Here is a 21,610-nt window from a genome sequence, read left to right as displayed (position 1 = left end):
ACAAGAAAGGATTGGACAACCGTTGTGTTTTCTTCTAACAATATGATTCTCAATTTCCTTTCATGCCCTCCCCATACCACATGGCAGTCCTTACTGAGGGTTGAGCTTTACTTATAGTTGAAATTATTTTCTCGATTATTCCCTTAAGCATCTTCCAATGACCAAAAGATACAACAGGAATATAGGAATATGCTAATTATTATTATTATTATTAGAGTCATCACCATCACTATAAATACTTTGCATTTGAATGAATAGCACTTTATAACTGACAAAGAATCCATGCACAAATTATTGTACTTAATCCTCAAAAGCACTTTTCTGGGGGAAGGGGACAGAAGAGATTCTCTCATTCCCATTTTATACATGAAGAAACTGGGACTAAAAGGAAGGAAATGTCTCAGTTCATTCAGCAAGTGAGTGGATGAGCTGGGACTCTAGTCTAGGTCTAGACTATGGCATGCAATTAAGGGTCCACCTTAATTTTTAAGTAGGGGAAATAATATAATGAAGGCAGTGTTTTATATAGGGGATGAACTTCTGGACTCTGACTATAAGAGGGTGGACTCAAGCCTGCTCACTAATGGGACCTCTTTGATGTTCAAGTGGGCAACATTCCCCATCATTGAGGACAACTGCCATGGGATACTGACTCAGACCCAAAGCAATAACACTCTTCCAAAGGCAAACATTAATAATACCATCTAAGAAATCATCTCAGTTCACCAATTCCTGTGGGGCATAGCTGTAATAAAGACAAATTATTTATAATACAAAATATCACCTCTTTCTCCTTCCTTTAACATTTCTAATTTGAGCCACCCATTTGTCCCTATGGGGTCTTAAAATGCTCAGAGTTTTAGTTTATTACATAAGTGAACCCGGCTGACCAGCAAGTCAGTGCCTTGATCTGTTACCGAATATTTAGCAAACAACTGAGCTGGCTTGGCCCTGGGTCTGATTCCTTTGCTTTGTTTCTTGGTTGAGAAAAAAGATACCATCACCTCCTGCAGGAAAGCACTGGCCTTTTCCCAGTAAGAATTTGTCATTTCAGTTGAGCATTTATGGCAACAGATATTACCCAGTGGGAATCTGGGAGGGGGAAAAAGAGAGTTTTTGAGTTGTCCAGACTCAAATAAATGGGTTGTAGTGTCATCAGAATTGAATTGGACTTGAAACCAGACATGGTCCCATTTGGAAACTGGACTAAGAGAAAAAAGGGATGTGTGAAGAAAAGAGTTCCAACAGTTGCACATTTTACTCCAGGTCAGCTAAAGATATTGTTTTCAACTATTCTTTCTACTATCCTTGCATCAGTATCTAAAAGGGGGAAAAACACAATTAGTGAATTGACAATTAGTGTTCTGTTTGTCCTTCAATTAAGTAAACTAATTCTTTCACTTAAGAGTATGGTTGTCTGTCATTATTATCTAGTAGTAAATAAAATCCTATTTGGATATCAAAAGTCTTTTGTGAATTTCTCAGGTCTTTCCCTTTAGCTCTGCCAACAACAAACACATGGTAACAGATCTAATCAAGTCATACGGATGTACGGGAACCTAAATAGCCCTCACAACTGAATGGTAAACAGAAGGCTAGTATAAAAATCACTCTTTATTCACCTTGCTAACATATATATTTGTTATGATGCTTTCTGTCCCCTTATTAGCCTTCAGAAAGCACAGTATAATAGATGTAAGTTGGAGGCAGCAGAGACATAAGAATGTATATAAACATTCATATGAGTGGCATCCGGAGCCTTCTCTCATCAACTCCTGCAAGTTACAATTGTTGGAATATCCAGGATGAGAGTAGAACAGTGAATTGTGCTTATCGATAGTGACCCAACTCAATTCTTCTCTACACCAACTGGGATGAATTAGCAAGTATTTATTGAGTGCATGAAGCTGATTCCCAAGGTCATGCTGCTACTGTTCAGGGGAAGAGGGAAATATATGATATAATCTCTTTGGTGCAGTGGAAAAAAACATTGATTTGGAGTTCTGTCATTTACTAGCTGCATGTCTTTGTTCAAGCCATTTCTACTCCGTGAATCTCAACTTAATTATTTATAAAATGCAGCATATTAAGTCTAAAACAACTTACCTCACAGGAACATTGTTTTGTTTTCATTCAGTTGTTTCAATCATGTCCAACTATTCATGACACCATTTGGCATTTTATTGGCAAAGATACTAGAGTGGTTTGCCACTCCCTTCTCCAGTTTATTTTACAGATAGGGAAACTGAGGCACACAGGGTTAAGTGACTTGTCCAGAGTAACACAGTGAGTATCTGAGGCTGGATTTAAATTCAAGAAAATGAATCTTCTTGACTCCAAGTCTCATGCTCTATCCACTACACCACTTGGCAGCTCTCCTCACAGGCATAGGAGTGGACAAAGCTTTGGCTAGGCATGCTGGGGTATGCACACCTTGGAGTGTGCTAGCATATACTCCCTCCACTCTTGCATCCCTATGCTTATAGTATTGTGTGGAAAACAATGTATAAGTTGTAAAGCTGTATAAGTAGCACCCACTTTGGTTACTACTTTTCTGCCAGCTCTAGATCTGCAAACTTACAATCCCCAACTTACCAAATGCATGAAAATTTGGGGTCATAAGAGGGGTGATACCTATTCTCACTCATGGTTTTAGGGGTAACCCTGAGGGAGTATGCTTCTAACACTGTAACTTCTGAGCCACAGCTGTTCTTCCTATTACTAATCAGCCAGTGGCTTCAGTTAGCTTTTAAAAAAGATAATAGGGCTACTGTTTCAATGGATTCTGTTACCATCAATGTAGATAAAGACCTCTAGATCCTTCCAAATTCACAAGATCTCTTCCTGGACAATTCCATCTTGGGGTATTCATTTGCCTAAGAAAGAACAAACACAAAGTGAGAGAGGTGGTACTACACTCATGGACACATGGTATCTGTGTGGGATACAGGAAAGCCACCCCTTTCTCCAAAGTTGTATACAAAGCTTGAAGCAATTCTCTTACTCTTACAGTCAGGAGGAAGAGAGAGGAAGGTGACATAGGTCATCTCTTTTATATAGTCACTAAGTTCTTTGTCAATAGCACACTAGTGAATTCTTCACCATTTCCCATTGCAACCCCCTGAGTCATCAATTCTTCTTGTTCAGCAGCCAATTTAGAGGACTCATCATCAAACAGTCTAAGGTCCTGAGTCACATATGGCCAGAAATAGGATCCCTGTGTTCCATATGGTTGACTGGAGCCAGGAAAGGAATATCTACACATGCTCTGTATTTTCCACTTGGAAGGGCAAATCTGAGCATACCCCCATGACTGTTACAGACAAATAAGCTATTGCTGTTTTAAGGACGTGTGGCTCCAAGGTTAACACTTGGAACTCTAAGAGAAGAGTAGAAGATAATATTCAATAAGATATTAGAATATGTGGTTCCTAATTTTTGTGCTATTGGAGTTTCACTATAGATTTGGCTACTCAGTATTGTTTGAATATTCAGAAATCACCATTCTGGTTTTTATTGCTTCCCCTTCAACTTCTGCCCCAGCTTGAGGGTAGGGGTGGAGGGGGGTTGAGGTGGGCATACTTCCATGCTTTTCCACTGGATTCTCTATTGCCTGCTGTGTAGAACCCTGTCACACCCACATTCTCTTGTCAGTCAGAGCGGCATCTTGGCAAAGTCAGGTCTTGAGCTCTGTTCACCAGCTGTGCTCTCTATGCAGCCTTTCTGAGGTCCAGCTTAGCAGCCCTGGGCTTACCTCCTGCCCCCCAGCAGGTAGATTGTCTCTCCCACTTGTTGGGGTGATGGATGGTGGATGCAGATGATTTATTGGACAGCAACTGACCAGCAAAGATCTATGGACTTGTTTTGTTATAAATCAAAGAGTTATATTTTAACTCGATGGATACATTTTGGGGGGGACGGGGAGGGAAGAATGGAAGAGAATCAGTTCCTTTGAAGAATGGACCACTTTGCTTCGTTACATTCCTTCCTGCTTTAATTTATATGCTTCTTGCAAGGTGCATGTTGGGGGTACTTTATTAGTACTCAGAAGTAGAGAATGAAAAGTTTTTCTGCTCAGTTTTTCATTACTGGAATACAGTAAGAAAAGCAAGAAACAGGTTTGAATATGGGGGTTTGGAATGGGAAGAAAAGGGGTTTCTACCTCCAAATTTCTTTGTCAGATTCCCATTTCATTCTGTTCCTCTAATGGGTTCTGGTGATTTGAAAAAGGGTAGCTTCCCCAAGAGAAAAAATATAATGGTTTATTTCCAGTTCTCACCATGTGAGTCTGGAATATTTCTCTACACAGCTTCCTAGTGGGAAGTATACCTTAGTAGAACTCATCCAACACCACTTAACCCCAATGCTCTGGAGGTGTTTTTGCTCCAGGTTATTGCTGGTATTTCTCTATTGACCTTTTCCTTTTATATTTCATTTTGGGGAAGAGATGTCTATGTATTCTTGAAGACTATGGAAATAGAGTAGAGCATCTGATTGTTCCTACCAAATGGAAAAGTCTTTGAGAAGAGACATACGGGCTGATTGTATGTGTCCCATTTGAATACAAGACTAGTCAAAGTAGGATTTGAATTTAATTCAGTTCAGATCAACAGTTCAGATCAAATATCTAGAATCTGCATGGTACCAAGGATACAAAGACCAAAAAAAAAAAAAATCCTTCTCTCAAATTGCTTACCATCAGGTGATTTTCCCCTTCCCAAACATTGGAGAGAATGCCAGGCCTAGAACAAGAAAGCCTTGAATTCAAATCCAATCTCAGACTCTTACTAGCTATATGATCCTGGGCAATTCACTTAACTTCCATTTGACTCAGTTTTCCCACCTATAAAATGGGAGAATAATAGCACCTACCTACCTACCAAAGTTATTGTAAAGATCAAATGAAAAAAATAATTGAAACCACCCCCCCTGACACTGATATCCTTTGAACAATAGCAGAATATTTAGATCTTAATTCTAAGATCTCTTGGCATGTTTGTTGATTCATGTATGCTAATCTCTCATCAAAGATATGATTAAAGACAAAGACCATAGTTTACTTGGACCACATAAAGACCTTATCCCATATATTAAGCACTCTGCAAGTATTTGTATGTGTACAGGGTGTGCCAAAAGTGCCTACGTTTTAATAACTTTTTGAAAATTATTTTCTTTATTTTTCACCATTTACGAGATTTGGTTTTTCACACATAACGTAAATCCATTTCCTATATTTACTTTATATGATGCTATGCTATTGTAAATTAAAAACAAAAAATAAAGTAGTTATTAAATATTAAAACCCCTTTGTGACTTTTGGCCCACCCTGCATAAAGAAACTATAAGTTTCTTTAAGTCAGACACTGTCTTAATGGAATAGTTGCTGCCCTGCCTCTGGAAGTTGAACTTAGACTCAGGAGGCTTGAGTTCTTGGCCCACATTTGTAACCAACTCTGTGACCTTGAATGGATCACTTCCCTTCTATGGGTTTATTTCTCACAAATCTGCAAGATGAGGAGATTAGACTAGGTACCTTTAAGACCCTTTCCAGCTTTAACGTTCTTTGGTCCAGCACTCTATGATTTAACATTCTTCCCAGCTCTAAAATCTCTCTCTTATGCTTTAACATTCCACCTTCTATAGTCTCTTCTGGCTAGAATGCTCTGTGTTCTTTAGGTCTCTTTTAGCTTTGGCATTCTGTTTAATGATGCATATTTCAGCATTCCGTGTGCTTAAGTTCCCTTCCACCTCTGACACTCTGTGGCCTAAGTTGCTCAGGCCCCTTCCAGTCCTAATATGCTTAAGGTTCCCTTCCTGCCTTTCAGTTCTGGAACAGCCAAGCTCGGTTCTTTTTCCAGAGTTTCTTTTTCAAGGCTTGAAATTGCTTGGAGCCACCTTTCAAGAGCCTAATCTCTCTGGTAACCAGTTCCAAATTTCTTTTTGCATGTCTGTATACATGGCTGTCTCCCCAGCTGCTGAGATGCCTCCTTCTCAGTCTTGTTTTGTTTATCTTAGTAACTACCCTGCTTTAATCCCACTGAAAGATTGGTTAGTTGGAATCTACTCGGTCTTCCTCTGGAGTCTTTGATCCAGTGCACATAAGCATTTGCTGACAGCCAGACAGAGAAGGTGGAGCCCCCATCCTGGGCCCGCAGGGGCCCAGAGAATAATGAATGAATACTGCGTTTATTTGTATTTCTAATTGGAGAGTATGTTGCCAGATCTGTTGCATGTCACTACAGGCTGTGGGCATGAGGCAGCTCTTCCTTCTTCTCTAACCTGGGCCTAAGAGCCCCAGGCCACTGATGGGAGCTTCACAGACTCTAAAGGATGAGAAGAGGCTCTTGGCCCTAGACATTATTTTGGACTGCCTATGCCATGGACGGGAGGGTTGAAAGGAAGGATGTCCTTGGCAAGCCTGTGCTTTACCTACAAAGCACCCAGGATTTCTGACAGGTTGAGTGAGTCTGCCTTACCTAGGATGGCCCAGATGGGTGGAATAGGCTTGTTTCCTGTAGGGAAAAGTTTTCTGGAAAGTCCCCACTGGTACAAATGTTTGACAGCTGTTCAGTAAGATATGACACATCTCCAGGGCTTCTCGAAGTTGTTGTTGTTGGTTTTTCCACTTTACAACATTCGATGACCCCTCCCATCCTTGGACTGGGGAACCACAGGCATGTAGATTGGGGATAGCATGACTAGGGTCAAGAGGATTCCCTGCCCTTCTCCACAGGGGCCAATGGCCCATAGGATCATAGTATTTATTATGGGAAGGATTAATCTGGGTCCTCTAGTCTGTTAGAGATATTTGGTGGTTGGTGAGAAGGGATTACTTCCTAGAGGAAGGAAGAAAAGAATAAAGGGGGGCATTTATTAAGTGCCCTACTATGTGCCAGGTTCCATGCTAAGCACTTTACATTATTATCAACATTTTACAGTCAAGGTAATTGAGATAGACAGTGGTTAAGTGACTTGCCCAGGGTTACAGGGTTGCTAGTTAGTGTCTGAGAATAGATTTGAACTCAAGTCTTTCTGACTCCAGGCCTGGCACTCCACCTTCTGTGCCACATAGAATGAACCACAGAGATTATCAATTTGTACCTCTTTTTGTCTGTCTGGATTTTTTTTAGAGATGAAGAAGCTGAGACCCAGAAAGGGAAGGCATTTTCACAAGCTCCCCTAGTTATAGCATCATTAAGACTAGCCAATTCTACCAAATCCCAGTTCAGCATTCTTTCTATGAAGCTAGGCTTCTCTACCACTCACTAGCCTTTTTTGTCACTTTACATTTTAATTCTCTGGCCCTAACCATTTTTATCTTTAAAATCAAGGAGCTGAATTAAGTAGTCACAGTGGTCTCTTCCACCTCTAGACCCTCTCTCCTCTTCATTACAAGATCATTTGAGACAGCCATGACAAGACAAAGAAGATTTTTCTTGGGGTTCCCTACAGAAGACATACAACCATCTCATACCTCCATGATGTTAACAAAGGCCTATACACAGACTTCACTCTTTTCTTGCTTCTACCTCTTGGAATTCCTAGATCTTTTCAAGGTTGATCTCAGGTGTTACTGAATTTAGTGGCTGTTTAATTATTACCATCCACCACAACCATGTATATAAAAAAGTAAATGTAAAGTATGTTCAGAGCAAAAAAAAAAAAAAAACACCCCGAAAACCTGAAACTCTGCCTTTAAGTAGTTTATATTTTACTGGAGGAATGAAACACATGCCCAGAAAAGTAAATACAAAACATATGTAAACATATGTGCTTTTTATATTTCATATTTAATCCTCCCTTTAGAGTGCAAACTCCTCAAAGACAAGAGGTTCTTGTTTTTATCCATAATGTCTTGTAGATGCTCAATTTTTGTTGAAAGAATGAATCAACTAGGTAAAACAAACCCAAGATACCCAGAAAGGTATTGGTGACACCCTGGCAGCCTCCTGCATTATAAAGGAGAAGCAGTGTGGCACTGTAGCAAGGCAAGGGTGGGGAGGGGATGGAGAGACTGGATTTGCTATCAAAGGACCTGAGTCCTTAGTAAGTGCCACTTACTAATTATATGACTTTGGACAATTCACTTGACTACTCAGAGCCTCAGTTTCCCCATCTGCAAAATGATGGGGTTGGACTTAAATAATCTCCAACATCTCAACTTATGATCTTAGAGGAGAAAGGGTTATCCTTTTCCAGTCCTACCAGAAGAGCTAGGGTCCCAAATTGGAGGAGCTTGAAACAGTTGTCTTCCAAAATTTTCTGGAAAACCATTTAAAAGTCAATTAGGTAGTCCGCAGTAAAAAAAAAAAAAATAGGTGATATGGTATCAAGTGGATTTGGAATCAAAAGATCTGAGTTCTAGTCTTACATCTGCTGCTTATTACTTCTGTTCTTATGAACAAATAACTTCCTGGCTCTGAACCTTAGTTTCTTCTTCTGTTTAAGAAAGAGAAAGGAAGAAAGTAAGGGACAAGGGAAGGGAAAGACAGAGGGAGAGTGGAGGTTTGATTGGATCATCTTTCAGGTTTTAGCCCTTTCCAAATCCCAGTATCCTGTGACTTCAGCCATCCTACAAATTGGCATCACTAGTCCCAAGGAGCAGCATGTTAGAGGGTGACCACTGCTTTGTGGTTGCTCATGGGGAGGAATGAAAAGATGCCCTAATAAGCCAATGTCTTACTGGTAATGTCATCTGCTACATGTGTTTCAGAGGGGCTTGAGGATAAGGATCTCTTTGGTCTTCAATAACATATAAGCCTCTAAGTTCATCAAGTATTAAGATCCTATTATATTCCCAGGATTGAGAGTGATAAAGAAGAAGCAGAATATAGCTCCCACCCCCCCGAACTAAAGAGTCTTTTACAGTAAGGAAAGGGGAGGGCTAGATGACTTCTGGAGTCCCTCAGGACAAATATGTATGGCCTTTGGTGATTTGAAGGGTCACAGGAGTTCAAGAAAAGAAAAACTAATGAGACTAATTTATGAGAATTCTAGAAACCTAATCTGGGGAGGGATCTAGGGTCACCTAGTCTAATCTCCATGTAAATCATGAATGTCATCTATAACTTCCCTGACAAGTAGTCATCTAGTTTTCTCATGATGAAGAGTTGTTGGTGCCCTTCTTTAGGGACCCAGGAAAAGTTTTATGGATGAGAAGGAACTTGAGCTCAGTCAGGAAGCATTGGTAATGATAATAACAACAAGAAGTATAACAATAATGATTATTATCATATTTCACATTAATATATCACTTTAAAGTTTGCAAGGCCTATGTGGGCAGGAGAGCAAAGAACATTTCTGCCTGAGGGCAAGCATGACTGAAGTTGCCGATGCAGGCATGAACAAAGATCTGCCATTTTCTCTCACCTCTCCAAACCCCACCCAAGATAGTAATCCCAGGTCAGTGGTGTTGTGGCATAATAGATCTAGAAGCAGAAAGAATCTCAGAGGTCACCTGATCCAACTTTAATTTTTTCAGAAACTGAGGCCCAGGGACATTTAGTGACTTGCCCAAAGTTATACAGGTAGTAAGCACCAGAGGTGGGATTTGAACCCAGGTCTTTTGATTTTAGTTCAAGTGATTTTTCCCCTATATTGTAGAATGTCATCCCTTTTGGTAAATCATAGATAGATTGAGGCAGGTTGGCTTCTAGTATGTAAAATCTAATACCTAATTAGCCTAGGATTTATATACTGAGTTTTTTTAATTCTCCCTTCCCTATTTCTCTATCCTCTCCCTCTTCCCCTCAACCCAACCTTTTTCTTTGCTATCTCCCTCACCAGAAACAACAGAGCTAGGCAACAAGAAGGAGCTTAAATCCATGCCATTCATCACCTACCTCTCAGGCCTCCTGACAGCCCAGATGCTCTCGGATGACCAGCTGATCTCAGGGGTAGAGATCCGTTGTGAGGAGAAAGGCCGCTGCCCATCCACCTGCCACCTGTGCCGGCGACCTGGAAAAGAACAACTGAGCCCCACGCCCGTGCTACTGGAGATCAACCGAGTAGTTCCTCTCTACACCCTGATTCAGGATAATGGCACCAAGGAGGTGAGTTGACCCAAGACCTAATTCAGTCACATTCCCTGTCTTGCCACCACCAGGTGGCACAGACAGGTATCTATACTTCTATTTGGACCTGTCACATATCTCCCTTTGCATTTTTATTCCTTAGCCCTTGCCCTTGAGACAAGGTTAGCTTAAGAATTTACCTTAGTTTCTTATTAGAGACTTAGGAACCTACCATATCCATATCATCAATTGTTGATCTTGCCACACCCTTCCCCATAACATGTAATTCTTTTTTTTTGTCTCCCTATTTTTGTCTTTCTTTCCCTCTTCCTTTTTCTCTTCTCTCCTGATGTCATCTCCTTTACATTATCACTCTACTACCTTACTACTGACTTCTCTCTCTCTCTCTCTCTCTCTCTCTCTCTCTCTCTCTCTCTCTCTCTCTCTCCCCCCCCCTCCCTCTCCCCCTTACCTCTATTATTTTTCAAAACACTGGATTTAGAGGCGAGATCAGGTTTTGAATACCAGCTCTCTTTATTTCTCTGGACCTCCGTTTACTTCTCTGTAAAATAAGACAATTGAACTAAATGGTTTCTAAGTTCCCTACCAACACTAAATGCTATGTTTCAGGGCTATGTTCAATAATAATCCTTGGCGGGGAGGGGGGGGGGTGGCACAGCTAGGTGGTGCAGTGGATAAAGCACTGGCCCTGGATTCAGGAGGACCTGAGTTCAAATCTGGCCTCAGACACTTGACACTTACTAGCTGTGTACCCCTGGGCAAATCATTTGACCTTCATTGACCTGCAAAAAAGAATTAAATTAAAACATTTTTAAAAATTAATAATCCTTGCACCTAAATAGGTAACTGACTTCTCACCTTCATATAAGTAGTATTCACAAGGCTTGGTTGGCCACAGTGTCCCCACACTTCACCTTCTGCAGGTCTCTGCTCAATGGAAGGTAAAGTGTTAGTATAAGGTAGCCATGTCAAACTTGAGTAGAAATGAGGGGCACTAAACCATACTTAAGGATACCTTCAGCTTGTGTGTTGACTTAAAAAAAAACAACTCCATATGTTAACATTATCTGTGTTCCATTGAATTTTTATCTATTTTGTAAAATATTTCCCAATTACATATTTATCAGGTCAGGGCCTCACTTGGGAGTGTTGCTGAATTCATCCCAGGCAGCATGTTCGCCACCTCTGAATAATGTCAAGAACTCTGAATTTAAAGTCTGAAGATGAAGCTTCTAGGTCTGGCTATGTTATTAACTCAGACAAGTCACGTCTCTCCTACTTTCTTCCTCTGCAAAATGAGGGGATCAGACTGGATGTACTCTCTTCCAGCTTTAATATCTAATGACTGTTCATCATTCGATGTTCTCTCGTCTTTTCCAGCTCTAACATTTTATGATTCATAGATTCTTCCTGCCCCTCCCATTTCTGTGTCTCTTACCAGCCATCTTCCTACTCCTTTCTCTCCAGCCCCTTGACTAACATACCCTTTTCTTTGTTTGAAAGAAAAAAGCTCTCATATCCATGGAAGGTTAGGACAGATCTTACTCCCAGACTTAGGGGCTATTGCTCTAGTCAAAGCCAGTAGGACTTTTTCTTCATGACCTCTATATGAGATTTAAGTGCAGAAAGGTCCATGACTGAAACCATTGCTAGAAAGAACATCTTTAAGTCTCATTCTGATATGTTTTGAGACTAGTGTGGGACAATCATCACCTTGGGAATTTAACTGGCCACTGGGTGTCACTGTTATCCTTACAGGTGTACTTGGGATTTTCAGTCCCTTGAATAAGGTTAGGTCTTCTAGGGCAGATTTTGGAAACCACCCTGCACGGCTGCCTCCTCCCCATCCCCCAACCCCCTCCTCCTTTCCTCTCCTTTCAGTAAATCCCCTAAGAACTTGTGTAGATTTATTTCTCAGTTTCTCTAGTTCCTCCCCTTCTTCCCCACCCCCCCCCTGCAACTTTTCCCTGAACCAAAACTGACAGACCTTTTTAGAGTCACTTATTAGTGCTGAGCCTGCAATTGATTAGGCATTTAGAATGAGCCAGCCTGTGGTGGTTGTGGGTGGGACAGGGCCGGCTCCAGGTCTGGAAACAATCCCAGCCAATGGAAATATGACCACCAAGTGTGAGGGGCTAAGCCATAGGGAGACAGCACTAAGAGCAATCAGAACACTGTGACTCTCACTTTCTCCAACCCCCTCCCCCAAATCTTTGTTCTTTCTTTCTATCTTCCCTTTCCTTGTGTGACCTTCACATCTCTAGGCTTCCTTTCTCCTATCCATCTGATCTTTGCATTTGTGTCTTTCCTGAGAAGAAAGCAAAACAGGAATGTCATAGACATGGGCTGGCAGAGGCAGAAAGAACCTGAGAAATAATCTCATCATACTAATGTAGAATTTGGAGCTAGAAGGACTTTAGAAATAACCAAAGGTGGGGGCAGCTAGGTGGCACAGTGGATAAAGCGCTGGCCCTGGATTCAAGAGTACCTGAGTTCAAATCCGGCCTCAGACACTTGACACTTACTAGCTGTGTGACCTTGGGCAAGTCACTTAACCCCCATTGCCCCACCAAAAAAACCCAAAAAAACAAAACAAAAAAAAGAAACAACCAAAGGTAGGGGGCAGCTAAGTGGTGCAGTGGATAAAGCAACAGCCCTGGATCCAGGAGGACCTGAGTTCAAATCCAGCCTCAGATACTTGACACTTACTAGCTATGTGACCTGGCAAGTCACTTAACCTTCATTGCCCCACCAAAAAAGAAAAAAGAAATGACTAAGGGGAAAGGACACTAACTTTGCAAAGAGAAGACTGGGCTCCTGCCTCTGACATTTACTCTCTGTGTGGCCTTGAATACTAATCAATTAACTTTTGTAGGCCCCAGTTTCTTCCTCCAGGTGAAAGGGGACTGGATGGGCTCTTGATGTTCCTTTCAGCAAGAGATCTATGATTCAAAGGATCCATGATCCTTTGGTCTAGTCATCAATCTCTTTATTTTCCAAATGAGGACACTGATGCCTAGAGAGTTTAAGTCACTTGCCTAAGGTTATAATGTAATATAAGAAGAGAAGCTAGAGCCCAGGCCTCCTGTGCCATTTCCAGTGTCATTCTTAACCTCTGTATGGTGATTCATTTTGCTTCTATAAAGGGCTGGATGTTAGAAGTGGACCTTACTGGTGTTAAAGGTTAAACATGAACCACATGGTTTAAGGAAAGTTAGGATGCTTGCCTGCACCAAAAATATACGTGAGTTATATTTGAAATTTTATTCTTTGCTATTGTCTCAGAATCACAGAATTGCTTAGAGTTGGAAGGAATCAAGAGATCATCAAGTCCAGATCTTCACAGATGGAGGAATAATTCAACCATAGTCACCCATGGTCACCCAGGTGATAAATAGTAAAGCCAGGTTAAGAACCTGAGTATTCTGGCTTCAAAGCTCTTTCCACTGAATCTTGGGTGCTAAAAGTAGTGGAAAGTCCATAGAAAAGATTATAGGAGTGCAATACTTTGACTTCTACTGAAAGCCAGCTAAATTTGTCTTCTGTTGTTAAAATAGTGAGATATCTAAAGGTTGTCTCCAAATTCTTGCCACTCCATGACTCTTTCTGTCAGTCAACAAGCATTTATTACTGTGTGCCTGATACTGTGCTACATGCTGGGGATGCAAAGAAAAGCAAAAGAGGGTGCCTGCCCTCAAGGAGCTTACAGTCTAATAAGGGAGACAATACATAAACAACTATATATATACGAACAAGATATATAGAGAACAAATTGGAAAAAATCAGCAGAGGAAAGGCACTATCATTGAAGGGCATTGGGAAAAGCTTCCTGTAGAAGATAGAATTTTATCTGGAACTTGAAGGAAGCCAGGGAAGGCAGGAGACAAAGATGAGGAGGGAGGAATTCCAGTCATGGAGAACAGTTAGTGAAAAATGCCTGCTCTTCAAAGCCTCTTCTCTTTCTAGGTGCTAAGTTCTTTAGCATTGTGACCTTATATGTGTCACTTTATGGACCTTGGTTTTTTCAGCTGTAAAATGAGTATGTTAGGCTTCATCATTTCTTTGATTCTCCCCAAAAAGGTCCTTTTTAGCATTCACATTCCATGGTTCTAAATTTCTCTGGCTCCTGATGCCTGTCTGTGTATTGTAATGAAATGGACATGACACACATTGATAGTAATTGCCTCTCCCAAGGAGATTTGCATTGCATTTTCAATGGGGAGTCAAGAAGAGGGCAATGATTAACCCAAAATAATGTACTTCTAATAGTGAAGTTTCAAGCATCAATTTCAGAGAAAGGGGGAAATTTGGAGGGAGGTGCCCTTCATAGTAGTCTTAAAGAAGACCACTGGGAACCACCTGTTCCATGGTCAGCCCTGGAGGTAATAATGCAGTGAAATGAGTCACAGACTTAGAGGACTTGAGTTCAAATCTCAGTTTTGTCACTGTGACTTTGGACAAGTCATTTAACCTCTTTGAGTGTAAAATTAGGGACAAGGTCTTAATTGTTGTACTAGATGCCCTCTGAGGTCCTTTGCAGATCTAAATCCATGAACCTTTGTGTGACCTGGAGCAAGTCCCTTCTCAATTCTGGACTTCCTTTTCTTTATTTCTAAAAGGATGGAGTGTGTAGGCTAGATGATTTGTGAGGTAGGTCCTAGATTGAAATTCTATCATCTTCTTGATCCTGGCAATTCCCTTCTGTTGCATAAGGTCAAGTGCCCTGAGTTACACTATTTTGGGACTCCCTTAAATTGTACTCACCCCCCAATAAAAAATAAAATAAACAAATTCACCTTTCCCCCTTCTTATAATGACCTAGAGATCCTCTAACCTAACCCCCTTATTTTACAGAGGAACAAAAAAAAAGGCTCTCCCCAAGGGGAAGTGACTTACCCATCATCTCTGGAGCTGATGTGTATGGCTGAGGCACCACCTATTTATGCCTCTAGGCCTTTTCCTCCAGCCCCTGAAAAGAACCCAGACGTGCTCTGGAACTACGGTGAAGGACGTTGGAGATGGGTTGCTTTGCATTAGTCTATCCCAGTGAACACATGGGAAAAGATTATTCCTTTAGCCAGAGCTGGAAGAGAGCCCTTAATTACACTTTCTGCTGTGGTTCCGAAAAAAAAAACCAGCAAAACAAAAATCTTTATAATGGAGAATTTGATTAATGCACACAACCTCCTCCCTCCACCTGCTAAATGGCCCTCACACACCCTAAAGCCACAGAGCTTGGCTCAGCAGGAATTTGTATTTTGTGTAGGAGAGACCATATTAAGACAGACCGGGGGTGGAAGAGAAAGGAATGAAGATTTTCATTAGGGTTCTTCCCCAAACCCTCAGTCCTATAAGTTTTGTGGCTATTGGTATCCTCCGGCACACTCTCCCCCAAAGGTGTTGAAAGACGCATTTTGGACCATAGAAATAGGCAATACTTCTCAGTTTAGAGAAAGAGCTCCATCTTCTCTATATGCATTCTCTAGAGAAATTACCCCAAATTTATATCATAGCCATAGCCTTAACAAGAGAAAGCAGGAATCTTGACTTAAAGGACTGAAGTTAGGCTTTTTCTAGCCTCACTGTGTCAGGCAGTACTAGCTATTGAAGCCTCACTTTGGAAAAACAAATCAGTCCTAAATGCCAGGGGAAAGATAAGGGAAGATGGCGATAGGGTCTCTATTTGTAGGAAACACCCTAAAGATTTTCTTCTACAATGAGTACTGTATTTGAATCTGGGTTCAAATCCTGGCTCTACTACTTTTTCCCTGAGTGACTTTTGGCAAATTGCTTAATCTCTCTTGGACTTGGATTTCTCATCTGCAAAATGAGTGGGTGGGTTTAGATAAGTGCCAAGGTCTTTTCCAGCTCTAAATCTATGATCCTATGTTCTTCTGGCATTTATGCTTCCCTAATTTATATATTGGTGGCACAGGTCTAGCAAATTCCCATTGAGAAGGGCATTCTTAGATCTTCCTTGGAATTTCAAAGCCAGAAGGGACATTAGAACTTAGAACATAGATTAGTAGATCTGGAAAGGACCTTACAAATCATTTCGCTCATCCCTCTACATTTGACCGATGAGACAACTGAGGCTTACTGAGAAGTGACTTTTTCATGGTGCCAAAGCTAGTTAGTATTAGATTCTGGCCTACAACTTCAAACTTCTGGTCTAATACTTTCCTCACTATACCATAATACCTCAGAATATTTTTTTAAACATTTGCTCTTATGTCTTACCTAATGTAGCCTAGAAGGAGAAAAACCCTTCTTCATATGTCTCTATGTCTGGAGATATCAATGAATGGGAAGCATCCTGTCATTTATACTTGTTTATTAAATACCTACTATGCAGAGAGCATTGTATCTGTTGCTAAGGGAAATGCAAAGTTTAGATATGACAAGATTCTTGTCCCTAGAGAAATTTCTGTTTAGAAAGTATCTATTATTGTCTCTGTCCTTCCACAACTCTTAATTAAGTCTCACATAGGATGATATAGAAATAAGTGTATAGGAGTTAACATGGAAATCACTGAGGACTGCTGTGGTCAGGAAAGTTTGATGATCTGGAAAAGGTTGTTTTTTGAGGTGGGGCCCTGAAGGATAGATAGAATTTGAATAGGCCTAGAAGAAGGGAGAAAGCACTTTGGAGTTGGAAATGAACATACAACAGATGGCAGACATGGAAGAAATCAGTGTAGCTAAAGTGAAAGGTTCATGTTGGGGAGAAGAGAAAGAGATGAGATTAGAAAGCTAATATGCTGCCAGATTGTAAAAGGCCTTGGGGCTCAAAGACTCAATTTTGGACTGAGATCCTATGATACAGAATACTCATTCAGTTTTCCTTTACTCAAGACCTCAGGCATCTCGTAGGACAGTCCAACACATCTTCCTTAAAAGATACAACACTGGATATTAGAGTTATATTTGGGGTAACTCAATAAAGATACACAAAACACATGGACTACATCATAAGCAATTATACTTGTAAGGAGATAGTGTTTAGATAGCACATTTATTTTTAGGGAAGAAAGAGTAATTACTATAGTTAGGATAAGGCAAGCCATTGACTTTTGGAAGATTTTGGCTCTTAGCAGAGAAAGGACCAGACCAGATTTACTAATCAGTTTAGACAACTACAATTCAGAACTCCTGGGCTCAAGTGATCCATCAGCTTCAGTCCCCATGGCAACAGTTATTAAAGGCGTTTGCCTCCACACTCAGCTCCAGTTTTTTTGTTTTTTTTTTACTTACTACATATGGAACCTTGCATAGGTCATGTTTACTCTTTAGACTTAAGTTTCCTCATAGGTTGACCTTGAATGTTCCTTTCAGCTCCAAAGTTCTATTATTTTCTTACTGCAAATCAATTTAAGGTATTATCCTTCCAGGGGCATTTTTCTTCATTTTAAAAGACTTCCTGGAAAGGAACTCAAAGTAATGAAGTTCTAATGGTGGAATTTTAGGCAAGAATTTTAGGCTTCCAGGTAAGGAGTTATTGAAGGGCAAAGGAGTCTTCTCTGTGTCCATCGAATCACACCAAACCCCTTGCTCTGCCTACATATAACCCCAATACTGCTATACAAAGGGCTGATCTGGGAGAGAGTTTGGGAGTTACCCTTCATGGAGTGGGTCTCCAAGTCTAAAATGTGCCCCAAACTCCCTTGACTTCTCCTTAATAAGCCACCATTTCTCTATCATTTGGGAATTGCTCTAGCAGTGTTTGCTTTTGAATGCTCTGGAAACAGCTACGTGTGATCTTGGCCAAAAGGCCAGGAAGTGTGGTGTCATGTAAAGAGTGCTGCCTTCAAAGTCAGAAGAGTCCTAGCTGTGCATACATGAACTGAGTGACCCAAGCAAGTAATTTTTTTCCTCAACGGGTCTCAATTTCCTCATCTTTAAAGTAACTTCACATTCTCTGAAGCTTTGCCTCATTTTGCTCATCTTCAAAGAAGCATAATGATACACTACTGAATTCACAGCGTTATTGCTAAGAAAGTTCTTTGTAAATCTCCAAGTGCTATATAATTGTTGTGTTGTTATTATTGTCATCGTTATTATTCTTAGAGCAGACCACCTAAAAGACTGGTGACAGTCACAAAACTTTCGGAAATGCAGAGAAGGATTAGAGGAACATCAGCCTATGAACATGACAAAGACCAAGGGAAAGAGAAAAGAAGGTTCAGTGTCCAGTGCTAAACACAGGGCTTGGCATATGGAGACACTCCTTTCTCCATAACTGAGTCCCAGGATTCAGAGTTAAAAGGACACTTAGTCTAACCTCCACGTTTTAAAGATATGGAAACTGAGAACCAAAGAAGTTTAGCAAGACTCCACAGATAGTAGTTATTTGAGCAATAAATTGAACATAAGTGATCATATGCTTAGAGATCATTTAGTCTGGCACAATTTTAGAGAGGAGTAAATAGGAGATCTAAGAGATTGAGACTTAATTTTGACCTTGCACAGGTCATAGAATGATAGATTTGGACATAGAAGATACCTTAGAAGCTATGGAGTCCAATCGTCTGTTTCTATAGATGAGGAAACTAAGGACCAGAGACATCAAGTGACTTACTCAAGGTCACACAGCTAGCGTTTGAAGCAGGATTTTAACCCATGTGTTCCATATTCCAAACCCAGTGTCCTAGCCTCTATACTGCATTGCCACTGCAGTAAGGAGCAGAATTATAAATCAAATCATACGTCTTCTCTTTCTAAATTCAGTGTTCTGTACGTTAAACTACATTGCCTCTTCCATCCCATCCCTTGAATTGACTACATTTTATTCTCTTAGAATAAGGGCTCTTAATCTATTTTGTGTCACATGCCCTTTGCCTTGTGAATCCTGTGGGGCCCCTTCTCGGAATGATATTTGTTGCCTATGTTAATAATTGAAGGAAATGATAAATTTCAATCAGAAGTTAGTGAATATACACACCACACACACACACACACACACACACATGCACACACAATCTACAATCTATCCACAGACTGCTTGGGGGTCCAGAGACCCCAGGTTAGAAACCCCTGGCCTAGAATAAATATTTGTTCTAAACTTAACAAAGAAGGGCAGAAGTAGGACCAAAAGGTTGGAAGTTTCAAAGAATCAGGTTGCCGAAGTTCAGTGTAAGAGAGAATTTTATAATAATTGAACCTGCCCAACAACAGAGAGAGTGAGTTTCCCTTCACCAAAAGTATTCAAGTTTAGGCTGTCTGGCCACCTGTCAGGGATGCCATTGAGAGGATTCCTGAACTGGGTGGGAGGTTGGGCTATGTGCCATCCTAGGTCTTTTTCACCTATGAGATGCCCTGATTCTCATGATCATGCCTACCCTCGGGACTTGGACAGGCACAGCCTTCCCTCAGTTCCCTTGTGTACTTAGAGAGCCTCTCCCCACTCTGACACTTGATAAATGACAGTTTGGGCATCTGGAGAAACACTTACATGGTTAGGAGGTGGGAAGCCGGGGCGGGGGGGGGGGGTGTCCCGTCATGTCCCCTGTGGGAAAATTTGATTCAAAGATCTGTTGTTTGTGTTTAAGAAGACAAATGGACACCCAGTTCGATGTTTAGGAGACCTCTGGGAAGTTATTTCATTTTAAACTTGAGTAACTCTAATTCCTCCATTAATCTTTCCTGGCGCCTGCCCCTGCCACAGAGCTTGTCCTTTTTAAACTATAGAATTCTTATCCCAGCCTCCACCAAGCACAGCATTAACACATGGGTGGTGATTCAGGTCAATGAGGGGTAGCTTGCATTGACTTTCTTTAATGCTTTATAGCTTTCCAGTTTTGTTTTGTTTTGTTCCCATCCTTATTGGCACTCCTGTTCACCTTGTGGAGAGATATCTTGGCCCCCATTTTTCTGGTGAGGAAATCAAGGCTCACAGAAATTTCTTGCCCCAAGTCACACTGGTATTAGAATCCAGGCTCTGTGGCTCCCACTCTATTTCTCTGGGGACTCTGTAATGGGAATCAGAAAGATATGGCTTTAAATTCTCATGCCAACATGTTCTAGATTCATGATTATGGACATATCACTGTCCCTCAGATTCCTCTTCTGTAAAATTATCAAAATGATACTTTTACTGTGTAGCTTATAAAGTTGTTAGAAAAACTTAGTTTGTAAGTACTGGATCTCTTTATAAATGACAGCTGCAACTGTTATATCCTTAAAGATTTAGGCATATACTCTATGCTTTTTTGACTTCCCTGTTAAAGATCTTTAATGAATTTAATTAAAGTTCTATTAATTCAAGAACTTATTTAAACTCTACTGGACCTTGTTTATAGTTTCTGTCTGTACCAATTTAGGTTGTACATAGGATTTAGATCTAGAAGGGATCTTAAAGATCATGTAGCGTGATCCAGGACTGTACCAGCACCAAGGTTTAGACCTAAGGGAGATGATTCCAAAGTTTTCCAATACTCTATACTAATATGCAAATTTGTCTACTTTTGTTGTTACCCAAGCTACTCCTTTGAAGTTTCCAGGGTCCCCCTGAGCTTTGATAAACCCATAATCACCCTTCTCAGGTACCTCATGATCTCTGAGACTTAAGAGCCTTCTAGCTATGAATCTGGCATATGACTTGAAATAATCACAGAGTTTAGATAAATTCCTGAAAAAAAGGCTTTCACTGGATCAGTTTTCTTCAAGGTGCCCTTAATAGCCATTATGTTTGGAATTCAACTGGATAAATATTCTGGTTGGGTAAAGTAGAGCAGTCAATTATGAAGTATGATATACCTGAACCCCCTAGGCATGGCCCTTTCCACCATTTCCTCCTGGAGATGACCCCCACATTCATCAATGTGAAGTTAATGTGGAAGAGATCATTTGGTCTCTCATTAATCAAATAATCAATGCAAAATCATCTTTGGGGTATCTACTGTGTGCCAGGAACTTTACTAGTTCCTAGTAGTACTAACACAAAATTGAACTATCCCTGTCCTTAGTTACTTACATTTTATTGGTGGAGACAATATGCACACAAGTAAGTATATTATAGCAGCTCATTTTGTGGTGCATAAGAATTTGAAACCAAAGGATTGCCCATCAATTGGGGAATGGCTAAATAAACTGTGGTATATGATTGTGTTGGAATAATATTGTGCTATAAGAAATGACAAACAGGATGATTTCATAAAGGCCTGGAAAGACTTACATGAACTGATATATAGTGAAGTAAGCAGAACCAGGAGAACATTGTGCACAATGATGGCAATATTGTTTGATTAAGGACTGTGAATGACTTAACTATTCTCAGCAATACAAGGATCCACAACAATCGCAAAGGACGAACCATCCAACTACAAAAAAGAACTGATATTTATTGAAAAGAGACTGAAGCATGCTATTTTCACTTTCTTTTATTTTTTCTCTTTTTCAATTTTTCTTATACAAAATGACTGATATGGTGATGTTTTACATAATTGCACATGTATAACATAAATCTGATTGCTTACCACCTCAGGAAGAGGAATGGGGAGGGAGGGAAGGAGAGATAAAGTTTGGAACTCAAAACTTTAAATAAAATGTTTATTACTAAAAAAAAAATCTATAGGAAA

General features: G+C 40.5%; 1 protein-coding gene across 4 annotated transcripts in view; it reads left to right on the top strand.

Moving 5' to 3' along the window:
* Positions 1-21,610, top strand: part of ASTN2 (astrotactin 2) — a 1,144,107-nt gene that overhangs the window by 802,565 nt on the left and 319,932 nt on the right. For all 4 annotated transcript variants that reach the window (XM_043982377.1, XM_043982378.1, XM_043982376.1 and 1 more), the window contains one exon: positions 9,787-10,052. In XM_043982377.1, coding sequence (XP_043838312.1) covers positions 9,787-10,052 — 266 coding nt within the window. The remainder of the gene's footprint in view (positions 1-9,786; positions 10,053-21,610) is intronic.

The sequence above is a fragment of the Dromiciops gliroides genome, chromosome 2, assembly GCF_019393635.1.
Source record: "Dromiciops gliroides isolate mDroGli1 chromosome 2, mDroGli1.pri, whole genome shotgun sequence".
Classification (NCBI taxonomy): Eukaryota; Metazoa; Chordata; class Mammalia; order Microbiotheria; family Microbiotheriidae; genus Dromiciops; species Dromiciops gliroides.
The sequence above is the reverse complement of the archived record's forward strand: the minus strand, read 5'-3'. Positions and strand labels throughout refer to the sequence as shown.